Source organism: Ahaetulla prasina, chromosome 17, assembly GCF_028640845.1.
Source record: "Ahaetulla prasina isolate Xishuangbanna chromosome 17, ASM2864084v1, whole genome shotgun sequence".
Classification (NCBI taxonomy): Eukaryota; Metazoa; Chordata; class Lepidosauria; order Squamata; family Colubridae; genus Ahaetulla; species Ahaetulla prasina.
In genome coordinates, this window is record NC_080555.1 from 7,433,231 (window position 1) to 7,446,724 (window position 13,494).

A 13,494-nucleotide genomic window follows, 5' to 3' on the forward strand; every position below is an offset into this window, starting at 1 on the left:
CCAGAAGTTGTTGGTGATACAACACTGGAGGTCTTTTAAGAAGAGACTGGACAGCCATTGGTCTGAAATGGAATAGAGGGTCTTCTGCCTGAGCAGCGGGTTGGACTAGAAGACCTCCGAGGTCCCTTCCAACTCTACTCTGAAATTGCGGGTAGGCTCCGTGCCTAATGAAGAGAAGGCTTAGATGTGGTGCAATAGCAATCTTCCAACATTTGAGGGGCTGCCCCAAAGAAGAGGGGGTGGGGGGTCAACCGATTCTCCAAAACCACCCGAAAGGCAGGACAAGAAGCAACGGATGGAAACTAATCAAGGAGAGAAGCAACCTGGAATTCAGGAGAAACTTCCTAACAGTGAGAAGAATTACTCGACAGAACCGCTTGCCTCCGGAAGTTGTGGGTGCTCCATCGCCGGAGGCTTTTAAGAAGAGACTGGACGGCCTTTTGTCTGAAATGGTATATAGGGTCTCCTGCTTTTTTTTATTTATTTATTTACATTTATATCCCGCCCTTCTCCAAAGACTCAGGGCGGCTTACAGTGTGTAAGGCAATAGTCTCATTCTATTTGTAGTTTTACAAAGTCAACTTATTGCCCCCCCCCAACAATCTGGGTCCTCATTTTACCTACCTTATAAAGGATGGAAGGCTGAGTCAACCTTGGACCTGGTGGGACTAGAACCTGCAGTAATTGCAGGCTGCTGTGTTTTAATAACAGGCTTCTTACAGCCTGAGCCACACCGCGGCCCTCCTGCAGGTTCTCCTGCTTATATAGGTATAGGTCTCCTGCTTGAGCAGGGGGTTGGACTAGAAGACCTCCAAGGTCCCTTTCCAGCTCTTGTCAAGATCTTCCTTTTATCTTTATTTCTTTTTAATCCTGCTACTTTTCCATATTCTCCGATCTTATTTATCGATATGGAACGTTGATTCTAACGGGCCTTCAAGAATAAGAACCAGTTCATCCGCAAATGCTTGCAATCTATATTCTTCCCTTGGGATTCCCATGCCTTTTATCTCTTCTTCTTCTTCTCTAATATTTCTCTTTAACACTTCTAATGGTTGATACAAACAGCAGAGGTGACGGTGGGCAACCTTGTCTTGTTCCTTTTTTTTTTTTTATTTCAATTGACTGTGTCAATTCTCCATCTAGGATTACTTTTGCTGTTTGTTTATAGTATATCGCTTCTACCAACTTGTTATTCTGTTAAATCGCTTTCAGCGACGACAACCTCGTCATCCCGATTCTCTAATGCCACCCTGCAAGGAGAGTGTGTGTGTGTGTGTCTTCCCCTCCCAGAGGGGGGCTCAACAAATATTGGGGTGCAACAAATAGAAAGGGACAAAACTGGTTTGGAGAGGCCGAGCCCGCTTAACGGATGCAAACAGCTGGCTGGTCCCGAAAGGGTGTTTACTGCAAGCTAAGTGAAAACAGATGTTGGCTCCGAGCCTTTGACAACATCTGCTTGTCTCGGGGCCAAGAATTCAGGGTGGGGGGCTGAGTGTGTGTGTGTGTGAGGGGGGGGGGGAACCAGCCAGCGCATTCTCCCAGGGCACCACCCGCCTGTCATTTCTCTCTCTCTTGCTCCGCAGCCCGGCCAGAATTGGGGGGTGTTCGCCGGGAGAGACGTGAAGAAGGGGTGCCGGAGGCCTTGCCAAGCGCTTGTCAAGGAGTGAGTGATGGGAGGTTGCTTTCTGGGGTGGGGCTGGGGTGGGGCTGGGAAAAGGGGGATGAGGGGGGGATAGAGGAACAGGGCAGGCCTGGGAGTAGTAGTAGCACGAGTTGGAAAGGGGAGGAAGGAAGGAAGGGAAGTCGGGAGTAAGTGGCACGAAAAGGGGTGCATTTTTTTTTCATAAGCGGCGCAACGTCGCCCCAAAGGGGCTCCACTCCATCCATGGGGGTCCAAGGCCCCAAAGGAAAAAAAAAATCTAGGGGTGCCCCTGCTCAATTCGGGGTTTGGGGTTTTTTGTGGTTTTTTTGCACCAGAGAGAGTGAATAAATTTATTTCCGGTGCCTTTCTAAGCCCTTCTAAGCCACAATCTTTGCCAATCTAGATTTGTTCTGCTGCCCGAATGCTCCAGCTGAGTTTTGGGGAAACGCAAAACTGGCCTGGTTATCCCACCAAGGCTCTCTTTAAGTTTGATTGGGGGGGGGGTTGGGGGGGGGAGCATTTGTAGATAGTCATACGAGAGTCTCCTTGGGGTGCTGGGTGGGGCCCCCCCCAGAGCCTCTAAAACCCCGCCAGCAAACTGGCATTGCGCGTCGTTGCAAGCAAATGTTTATAAATCTGAAATGGATGCTCGTTCTGATTTTGCTCCAGGCCGTCTTTTCTTTCTCGCCGGCATGTTGGTTCAAAACCTAGAATAATTTGACGGTTATCAAAAGTTTATTCTGCGCTTGAAATGAGTAGCTGTATCCATGTCGCTGTGGGTTTATGTCCCGGGCAAAACTGTTTTAATTCACCTGATTTGCACTTCAAGGACCCTTTTCAGATTGTAGAAGCTTTGAATCATGCATACAAAATATAAATATAAAATATGTGTGTATGTGTGTGTGTGTGTGTGTATATATATATGTGTGCACATGGGGACGCGGTGGCTCAGTGGCTAAGATGCTGAGCTTGTCGATCGAAAGGTCGGCAGCTCAGCGGTTCGAATCCCTAGTGCTGCCGTGTAATGGGGTAAGCTCCCGTGACTTGTCCCAGCTTCTGCCAACCTAGCAGTTCGAAAGCATGTAAAAAAAATGCAAGTAGAAAAAATAGGGACCACCTTTGGTGGGAAGGGAAGAGCGTTCCGTGCGCCTTTGGTGTTGAGTCATGGCGGTCACATGACCACCGAGACGTCTTCGGACAGTGCTGGCTCTTCGGCTTTGAAACGGAGATGAGCACCGCCCCCTAGAGTCGGGAACGACTAGCACATATATGCGAGGGGAACCTTTACCTTTATATATATATACACAGTATACAATGACTAGGTGGCTCAGTGATTAAGACACTGAGCTCGTAGATCAGAAAGGTCAGCGGTTCGAATCCCAAATACAGGTCTACTGTGTGAGCAGTGGGTTGGACTAGATGACCTCCAAGGTCCCTTCCAACTCTGTTACTGTTAAAATATATGGTGTGTGTGTATGTATGTATGTATGTATGTATGTATGTATATATATATATTTGTTTTCTGAGGTTTTCGCGAGGAACACCTATCTATCTATCTATCTATCTATCTATATATGTGTGTGTGTTTTCTGAGGTTTTCGCGGGTGTTTGTATGTAGGTCTTTGGTTATATGGGTTTTCTCCCGCAGGAGAAAATCCGAATAACCAAAGACCTACATACATATATATATATATATATATATATATATATATATATATATATATATATATATATATACATATATACATATACATACATACATATGAGAGAGAGAGAGAGAGAGAGGGAGGGAGAGAGAGAGAGAGAGCAGGGGTGAAATGCTCCCGGATCGGACCAGATCGTGCGATTTGGTAGCGATCGTTGCCGGTAGTTCGGCAATCTGGTAGCGATGGCGAAGCAAAGCTCCGCCCACCTGCCCAGGTGTCATTACTTCCTTTTTTACCTTCTGCGCATGTGCAGAAGATTTTGCACATGTGCAGAAGGTTTGCACGCACGGGGCAGGTGCACTTCCAAGCTGGTAAGGAAGGTAAGTAGATTTCAACCCTGAGATATATATATATAGAGAGAGAGCGATACCTCACGATCGTTCATTTAGTGATCGTTCAAAATTATGATGACACTGAAGAATGTTACTTATGACTGCTTTTCACACTTAACGGCCGTTGCAGCATTCCTGCATTCACACGATCAAAATTCAGCCGCCTGGCGACTGATTCATATTTATAACAGTCGCAGTGTCTGTGGGCCCTTTTGCCACTTCTGAAAAGCAAAATCAATGGGAGAGCCCATATTCGCTTAACTAACGTAACGACTGCGGTGGTTCACTTAACAACAGTGGCCAGGAAGGTCCTAAAATCGAGCAAATTCAAATCAGCAATGAAAAAGGCTAGAGTAGATTACGTAACTGGATAGCCATAATTAGCTGTTTAAAAGAAAATATATTTAAAAGCCGCCGGGAAATGCCTGGTTGAGAAAGGCATCATAGGAATTTAATACATATACGTAGTCCTTGACTTACAACCGTTCATTTAGTGACCCTTCCCAAATTACAACAACCCTGAAAAAAGTAACTTAGGACCGTTTTTCATAGTTACGACCATGGTCTTGCAGTCAAAATCTAGATGTTTGGCAACTGACTCACAGTTCTGATGGTCGCCGTGTCCCGAGGTCGCATGATCCCTGTTTTGCGACCTTCCGGCAAGCCAAAGTCAATAAACCATTAGCCCAGGGGTCTCTAACCTTGGCAACTTTAAGCCTGGTGGACTTCAACTCCCAGAATTCCCCAGCCAGCAAAGCAAAGCTGGGGAATTCTGGGAGTTGAAGTCCACCAGGCTTAAAGTTGCCAAGGTTGGAGACCCTTGCATTAGCCTGATAGGCTATATCTATTTCTGCAGGTTGTCACCTGACTTACGACAATCGAGCCAATCCGATGACCAATATTTCTGCTAGACTCAACGGCCGATGTTAATAACTTTTTTTTGTCGTGGTTGTCAGGCCAACAATCCCTGCAAATGTGAGTCACACAATGCACAATGTCATTGACCTCGCTGGTCGGAAGCTGGATGGGAAGATCGCCCGTGGCGATCCCCGTGATCATGGGGACGCGGCGAGGGTTGTAAGCAGGACTGGGCTTCAAAAATTTTAGCAAGGGGTTCTCTGCCCAGTTTCCGGGTGGGTGTTTTTGCCCTCCCCGGGGTCTGGAGGCTTTCTTTGAGCCTCTGGGAGGGCGAAAACGGTCTCCCTAGGCTCTGGAAGCCCTCCAGAGGCCAGAAACAGGCCCATTTCCAGCCTTCCCGAACTTCCAATAGGTTCCTGGGAAGGGAGCGGCGGGATAGGTGGAGCCAGCCAGGACTGGGATTCGGGGGTTCTCCAAACTGCGTAGAATATTAGCTAGAATTTCTCGTGAACCCCCAGCAGCCTACCCCGGTTGTAAGTATGAGGACCGGTCGTAACCCTCTTGCCTTTTCGGTGCTGTTGCACCTTTGAACGGCCGCTAAATGAATCATCATAACTCAAGGATCGCCTGCCTAGCTTCACCTTTGGCATTGCCAGCCGCTTTGAGTCAGGAGGGATTGGATGGCAGGTTTTTTTAAAAAAAATAAAAATAAATAAATACAACCTTGGATAAACTTTTTAAGTGGCAGGTTGACTTTAACATATATTGTGTACCTTTGTCTGACAAAAAGGCTGTATTTAGCCTTCCTGGGAGACAGTAGCTCTCTTGTGTAAAATACACACACACGCCTTCGTCCGTGTTTTCTTGCAATCAACGTCCTCAGATTCATCCGGGCGCAGAAAACTGATCTAAAACTAATTCAATCCCAGCGTTTTGGAGGAAGGTGTCCCGCCATTATCTCTTTGGGTAAAGCCAAATTGGGTTGTTTTTTTTTTATTCCTTTCTTGAAACTTTTGCATGCTGTCCAAAAACGAAAACAACAACAACAACGGAGCGAGTTTGAGATCGGATAAGATTTTGCTCAGCCTGGTATGTTAATCCTGCTGCAGGCGGTCCTTGATTTAGAATGGTTCATTCAGTGGCCGCTCGAACTTACAACGGCACTGAAAAAAAGTGACTTACGGCCGCTGTTCACACTTAACGACCTTTGTGGAGGGGGCGTGTGATCAAAAATGGGATGATGACGGACAGATACATAATACCTCTTGTTAAGTTCTGGAAGTAACGAGGCTGGAGACCAGGGTAGTGACAACAGCTCTTTAATATAGGGTGAACCCAGCAACAGGCTGGGGGAAAAACCTCTCCTTTTATACAGTTCTACTGGCGGCTTCGTCCAATCAGCAACGTGCTGATTTCCCGCCCAAATATTTAAAGGTACATACAAGAATACATAACACTCCTCCCCTCCCAGAAAACACTTTGCCTCTATTTGCATTTTATTTACATGTTATTTTTCGACGTAGTCACGCAAATAACCTGGGCGTCTCCTAGTTCTTTCAGACCTGCGCGGTTCAGTTCTGGGTGGTGTTTTGAGCTGTTCGGAGGGTCTGTTTTCTCCTCCCAGCTCTTTCTCTAGGCCATCGGGCCCTGGATTATTGCAGATTCCTTTTCTTGGCCATCCGCCCTGGATTACTTTTGTAATTTTCCTGTCGTTTCCCTCGAACCTGATGGCGTCGCTGGACCTCCGGGACCTCAGCTAAGTCTTGCGCCTCCCGGTCATGGTCAGCTGTGGGTTCAAATAAGGAGGGTCATAATTTGTTTCCTGTGGCTTAGTTTGTTCAGTTATTCGTCTCCTTATCTGATCTATGTGGCGCCTCCATACTCGGTTGTCTTGTAATTCACCAAGTATGACTTTGGGCCGGTTGCTTTTATTATTTGCCCTGCGAGCCAACTTGGGCCGCCCCATAGTTGCGGGCCCACACTCGGTCGCCTATGCCCAATTCCCTTGTTTTGTCTATTTCCTTGTAACCCTCTGGTGTAATGGGATTCAAACGGTCAAGTGGGCACCGGAGTTTCCGTCCCATCAATAATTCGGCTGGGCTTCTGCCTGTAGCAGTGCTTGGGGTTCTGTGCTGAACGGCCAGAAAGAAGTCTATCTTTGTTTGCCAGTCACCTGGCTTGAGCCTGACACGCCTCCTTAGCGCCCGGACGGAACGCTCTGCAAGGCCATTCGACGCAGGGTGGAAAGGCGCAGAGAGGGCATGTCGGATGCCCTCCTCTGCCAAGTATTCTTCGAACTGGGCTGCCGTGAATTGCGGCCCGTTGTCGGACACCAGAGTGTCAGGCAACCCGTGGGTTGCGAATAAGTGGCGTAGGGCTGCGATTACTGCCTCGGCCGTAGTGGATTTCATGGGGATGATCTCCAACCATTTAGAGAATGCACAACCACTAGGAAAGTTTGGCCATGGAAAGGGCCAGCAAAATCAATGTGGATTCTTGACCAGGGCCCTTGGGGTTTTTCCCATTCCCTGACTGGGGCTGTTGGGGGTAGGGGTCTGGACTCTTGGCAAGCCTGGCATTTCCCCACCCTCTCAGCAATCTCTGAGTCCATGAGTGGCCACCACACATAGCTTCTCGCTAGCCCCTTCATCCGGACGATCCCTGGGTGGCCCTCGTGGAGGAGGTCCAGTACCTTTCCCCTTAGTTTATCGGGGATTACCACACGATCACCCCATAACAGGCACCCCCCTTGAGCCGAGAGCTCATCCGCTTTTTAACAAATTCCTTAAAGCTGCCGGCGCAGCGGGCCACCCTCTTTGTACCCAACCGAGTACAGTCCTTAACATAATGTCCCAGTATGATGCCCGAGCCACTTCCTTAGATGTGACTGGGCCAGAGTCCAAAGAGTCAATAAGCAGGATGGGCGTCCCCGGCGTAGGGTCTTCGATGGCCCCTGGTAGTGGGCATCTGCTTAACGCGTCTGCATGCCCCACTTCTTTTCCTGGTCGATGCTGCAGCTTGTACGAATAAGCGGCTAAGAAAATAGTCCATCGGGTCAAGCGTGGCGAAAGTGCCACAGGCGTTGGGCGGTCGCCAGCCAGTATCCCTAGTAGTGGTCTGTGGTCAGTCACGATTTCAAAATCCCGCCCAAAAACATATTCGTGGAATTTTTTCACCCCTGACACAATGGCTAGTGCTTCTTTATCTAATTGGCTGTAGTTCCTCTCTGGGGAGGACATCGTTCTAGAGTAAAAAGCTATAGGGGCTTCTGTGCCGTTTGGAAGTCTATGGCTGAGTACAGCCCCCACCCCGTAAGGGGAGGCATCGCAAACCAGCACTAGAGGCAAAGTGTTATGATATTGGATGAGCAGGCTGTCACTTGAGAGCAGGTTTTTTACTGCTTCGAAAGCCCTATTTTCCGACTTTCCCCAAGACCAAACAGTATTTTTTCCTAAAAGCCTATGCAGCGGTTCAGCAACGGTCGCTTTGTTTTTTAAAAAAACCGCGTAAAAATTCACTAGCCCCAGGAATGCCTGTAGCTCTGCTTTGTTTTTGGGCGCTGGAGCCTTTCTAATTGCCTTGACCTTGCTCTCAGTGGGGTGAATTCCTTTCTTGTCTATCCGGTAGCCCAAGAATTTGACGGATTCGACCCCTATCTGGCATTTGTTTACCTTGACTTTTAATCCGGCTGTTCGGAAAATGCCCAGAACCTTTCTCAAACGCTCCCCCAATTCCTCTACATTTTCCCCTGAAATCAGGACATCATCGAAGTAGGGAACTACCCCTGGGAGCCCTTGCAGAAGTCGTTCCATTAGGTTTTGGAACAGCCCTGGTGCCACACTCACCCCAAATTGCAATCGGGTGCACTTGAAGGCCCCCCTGTGCGTTACAATCGTTTGGGCTTCGCCAGCGGGCGCCTACGGGCAGTTGTTGGTAGGCTTGGGCCAAGTCTAACTTTGCAAAGACTTGCCCTCGCCCCAAAGAGTGCAGCAAGTGTTGCACCACGGGAACCGGGTAAGCGCTTTTCTGTAAGGCTTTGTTAAGCGTCGCCTTGTAGTCAGCGCAAATTCTAATTGACCCGTCTGGTTTTATTGGGGTGACGATTGGCGTCTCCCACTTTGCGTGATCGACTGGCACCAAAATCCCCTGATTTATGAGCTTATCTAGCTCCTTGTCAATTTTTGGTTTTAGGGCAAAAGGGACTCTCCTCGCCTTAAGCCTAATGGGAGCTACCTGGGGGTCTAAGTTGAAGGAAATAGGGGTCCCCTTGTACTTGCCCAGGCAGTCCTTGAAGACATCTTCGAACTCGTTAAAGAGAATGTCTTTCAGGTTACAGTCACTTCTGTAGATGCCAGTCACTCCCATGCCCAGGGCACGAAACCAGTCTAGTCCCAACAGACTGGGCAGGGTCCCTTCGACGATCGTGATGGGCAGGGTCTTCTTGTGTGGTCCGTACTTGACTCGGACGGAGGTGGTCCCTCGAACAGGGATGCGATTCCCTTGGTAGTCGTGGACTCGTAGCCGTTGTGCTTGCAGGTGGCGCTTCGCGACTGACGGCAGTGACTTCGCCAAAGTGTCCCAGGACATGATGGTGATCGCTGATCCCGTGTCTACTTCGAGCCGGCACCGTACTCCCTCTATCTTTGGTTTGGTGAAGATCATCTTCTCCACTCGGTCGAGGCGCGCCTATGACCACAGTCGTTTGGTTTGAATCCGCCTTTTTGTTTGAGCCAATCGCGGTCGCCTTGCCGATTCAGCTCTGATTGGCCGATTTGAATTTTCGGCGGAAGGTTGGGCGCTCGACAAACTTGAGCTAGGTGCCCTTTCTTCCGCACCGCCGACATGTCGCTGGCCCTTAAACTTGCAGCGTTGGCGCTGGTGTTGACCACCGCAGCTTCCGCATTCGCCTCGGTCCCCTTTGTCGCTTTCTCGGTTCGGCAGACCCTTCCTCATCTTCACCGCCGGATTCGGTCTGAACCTCCTCCTGGTGCACTGGAGTTGGCTTCGCCGCCTTTGGTGGGACAGGCTTTTGCAGTGTCTCCGCCGCTTGGGTGGACATTTCATGTGCTCTGGCTTCGCCCAGAGCGCTGGCCAGCGTTAGGTTGCTCTTTGCTAGCAGCCGCCGCAAACGGATGTCTCTGACCCCTCGGATGAGTTGCTCGAGGAGCACCTCGCCCAGGTCGCGGTATCCGCAGTCCTTGGACGCTTCTTAGGGCGCCATGTAGTCACCGGCGGATTCGCCTCCATCTGCCTTCGCCTCCGAATTCAAACCGCCGCACGTATTTGGACGGCGTTGGTGCGAAGTGGTTTTTTAGTAAAGTCTGTAGAGTTGGCCACGACACCGATTGTAACGGCGTTGGCTCTGCCAGGGCTTCCGCGATATCAATGACCTCAGGACCACAGTGGCTTAAGAAATAAGCCCTTTTGCGGTTATCTGGAACTCCTTGCAGTTCGTTGGCTTCTAGAAAGCTTTCGAAACGGGTCATATACGTTCCCCATTTCTCTTTAGCCGGGTCAAACGGTGCGGGCGGAGTGTAACTGGCCATCTCCGCTTTTCTGCCCTGTGTTTGCTGGGTTCGGGTCTATCGTGCTTCAGCTCGGTTCTGGTTCTCCTTAGCCTCGAGATCCCACCTTCGTCGCCAGTGTTAAGTTCTGGAAGTAACGAGGCTGGAGACCAGGGTAGTGACAACAGCTCTTTAATATAGGGTGAACCCAGCAACAGGCTGGGGGAAAAACCTCTCCTTTTATACAGTTCTACTGGCGGCTTCGTCCAATCAGCAACGTGCTGATTTCCCGCCCAAATATTTAAAGGTACATACAAGAATACATAACACCTCTCATTATGGGAATTGTCTTATTAGGGGTTAGAAAAAAGAGGTAGAAAGTGAAAAATTGAGAAAATATTACTATGTATACTATTACATAAAATAACATAATTACGATGCATACATAAATGTTAGAAGTTGAAAGATTATTATTATGTATATCTAAACAGTGAGGGACGTGGTGGCTCCGTGGCTAAGGTGCTGAGCTTGTCGATTGAAAGGTCGGCAGTTCGGCGATTCGAATCCCTCGTGCCACATTATGGGGTGAGCTCCCATTACTTGTCCCAGCTTCTGCCAACCTAGCAGTTCGAAAGCAGGTAAAAAATGCAAGTAGAAAAATAGGGACCATCTTTGGTGAGAAGGTGCACGGTGAACCGGTAGTAAAATTATGTAAAATTGTTATTAGTATTGTGTATAAAAGGGGACGCGGTGGCTCAGGCAGCGGTTCGAATCCCTAGTGCTGCCATGTAACGGGGTGAGCTCCCGTTCCTTGTCCCAGCTTCTGCCAACCTAGCAGTTTCGAAAGCACGTAAAAATGCAAGTAGAAAAATAGGGACCACCTTTGGTGGGAAGGGAAGAGCGTTCCGTGCGCCTTTGGCGTTGAGTCATGCCGGCCACATGACCACGGAGACGACTTCGGACAGCGCTGGCTCTCCGGCTTTGAAACGGAGATGAGCACCGCCCCCTAGAGTCGGCAACGACTAGCACGTATGTGCTAGGGAAACCTTTACCTTTACCTTATTGTGTATAAATTGACCCAGACAATGCACTGTTCACCAAGCACTTATGTATGTTAAAGAAAAAGAAGAAAACGAGGCAATAACAACGGTGAAGCAATAATCTTTTTTTTTTTAAGAAATCAAAAACGTCCGCTTGGTTCCTGCAGTCTGCAATTTTTTTCCCCTGGAAATCCTGCTCCCACTCCCAATTTTTTCTCTGGATTTCCAGAGGGGAAAAAAAATTGCAGATTTACACTTGCACTACTGGTAGACCCTGAGGACACAGACAAACCTCCAAGTGGCCTCAACGACCCTCTAAAAGGATGCAGATGACCAGCTTTGTCTGCAAGGAATATCAATCCTTCCATTCCCCACCATCCAGTCAGAGCTGAAGAAGCTTCTGGGATGAGAAGCGAAACGTCTTCAAAAGAAAAAACAAGAAAGTCCAGTTGCTTCTTGGGAAAAAACACACCTTTGGGACAACCAGGATCTTGGATGAGTGAGACTCTCGACAGACTGCAAGCTGCAAATATTTTGAATTTTGAAAATCTTAATTGCTCGGTTTTTTCCTCTCCCAGGTGTGAAAATGAAGCTGGTTTCCTGCATCTTCCTGGCCACCCTGCTGAAAGCTGCCTTCGCCCAAGAAGACCCCAATACTTACACGGTAATAAAGGGGCCGAATCGACGCTCAGGGGGGTCCTAAATTCCTAAAAGAGGAGAGAAACAAACTTTGTAGGGAAAAAAAAAAAGGATCTGCCGTGAGCCCGGAATTGCGTCCTTAGTGGGGATATCAAGAACAGGGTGATTGTGGGAATGCTGGATTCAAACTGGGGGAATTAGATTCAACCTTTTCCCAGATTTTCTGGAGAAAACCAGTCTATGCATTTCTCTCTTTCTCTCTCTTAACCTAAACTACCCTGCAGGGTTGTTGTTAGGATAGGGAAAGGGCAGGAGGAGGGCCGTATAGATCTGTAATAACATTACAAGATAGGTCAGTGTTGGTGAACCTTTTTGAAATGGAAGTGTGCGTACATGCTCGTGTGCCAGAAAACGGAAGAAAAGCCGGCCAGTATGCATGCGAAGATGATCTTCTGGTTTCTGGCGCGCACATGTGCACTAGCCAGCCGGTCTTCCAGTTTCCAGCACGCACATGCACTCTGGTCAGCTGGTCTTCCAGTTTCCAGCACGCACATGCACACCGGTCAGCTGGTCTTCCAGTTTCCAGCACGCACATGCACACCGGTCAGCTGGTCTTCCGGTTTCCAGCACGCACATGCACACCGGTCAGCTGGTCTTCCGGTTTCCAGCACGCACATGCACACCGGTCAGCTGGTCTTCCAGTTTCCAGCACGCACATGCACACCGGTCAGCTGGTCTTCCGGTTTCCAGCACGCGCATGCACTCTAGTCAGCTGGTCTTCCGGTTTCCAGCACGCACATGCACACCGGTCAGCTAGTCTTCCGGTTTCCAGCATGCACATGCACACCGGTCAGCTGGTCTTCCGGTTTCCAGCACGCGCATGCACTCTAGTCAGCTGGTCTTCCGGTTTCCAGCACGCACATGCACACCGGTCAGCTGGTCTTCCAGTTTCCAGCACGCACATGCACTCTAGTCAGCTGGTCTTCCGGTTTCCAGCACGCACATGCACACCGGTCAGCTGGTCTTCCAGTTTCCAGCACGCACATGCACTCTAGTCAGCTGGTCTTCCGGTTTCCAGCACGCACATGCACACCGGTCAGCTAGTCTTCCGGTTTCCAGCACGCACATGCACACCGGTCAGCTGGTCTTCCGGTTTCCAGCACGCGCATGCACACCGGCCAGCTGGTCTTCTGGTTTCCAGCATGCGCATGCACACCAGCCAGCTGGTCTTCGCATGCCAGAAACTGGAAGACCAACTGGCCGGTGTGAATGCCTGTGCCGGAAACCAGAAGATCCCCTTCCCGGCGCGATAAAAACGGCTGCAATCCAGTCCTAGATCCGGTAATCTGACCAGTTTCTTTCAAACTTTTCCAATCTCTCCCCATCGTAGGAATGCACCGACGGCTATCAGTGGGACGCCGAAACTCAGCACTGCAAAGGTAAAAACACAGCCCGCCCCCCCCAACCAGTGAAAAACCAGATACAGCTGAACAGAGTTGGAAGGGACCTTGTGGGTTATCTAGTCCAACCCTCCGCCCAAGCAGAAGACCATTTCTGACAGAGGGCAGCCCGGTCTCTTCTTGAAAGCTTCCAATGATGAAGCTCCCACAACTTCTGAATGCAACTTCTGTTCCATGGGTTGATTGTTCTCACTGTCAGGAAATTCCTCTTTATCTCCAGGTTGAATCTCTCCTTGATGAGTTTCCATGCATAATTCCTTGCCTGGCCTTGGAGAATAGCTTGAGCCCCTTCCTCCTCTCTGGGGCAGCCCCT

The 13,494-nt window shown here is 49.4% G+C and overlaps 1 protein-coding gene across 2 annotated transcripts in view; it reads left to right on the forward strand.

Moving 5' to 3' along the window:
* The first annotated feature begins 1,527 nt into the window (after positions 1 to 1,527).
* The window catches only part of EFEMP2 (EGF containing fibulin extracellular matrix protein 2), a 32,546-nt gene continuing 20,579 nt past the window's right edge, over positions 1,528 to 13,494 (forward strand). For both annotated transcript variants that reach the window (XM_058160336.1, XM_058160337.1), the window contains exons 1-3: positions 1,528 to 1,663; positions 11,661 to 11,746; positions 13,112 to 13,160. In XM_058160336.1, coding sequence (XP_058016319.1) covers positions 11,669 to 11,746; positions 13,112 to 13,160 — 127 coding nt within the window. In that variant the 5' untranslated portion in view covers positions 1,528 to 1,663; positions 11,661 to 11,668. The remainder of the gene's footprint in view (positions 1,664 to 11,660; positions 11,747 to 13,111; positions 13,161 to 13,494) is intronic.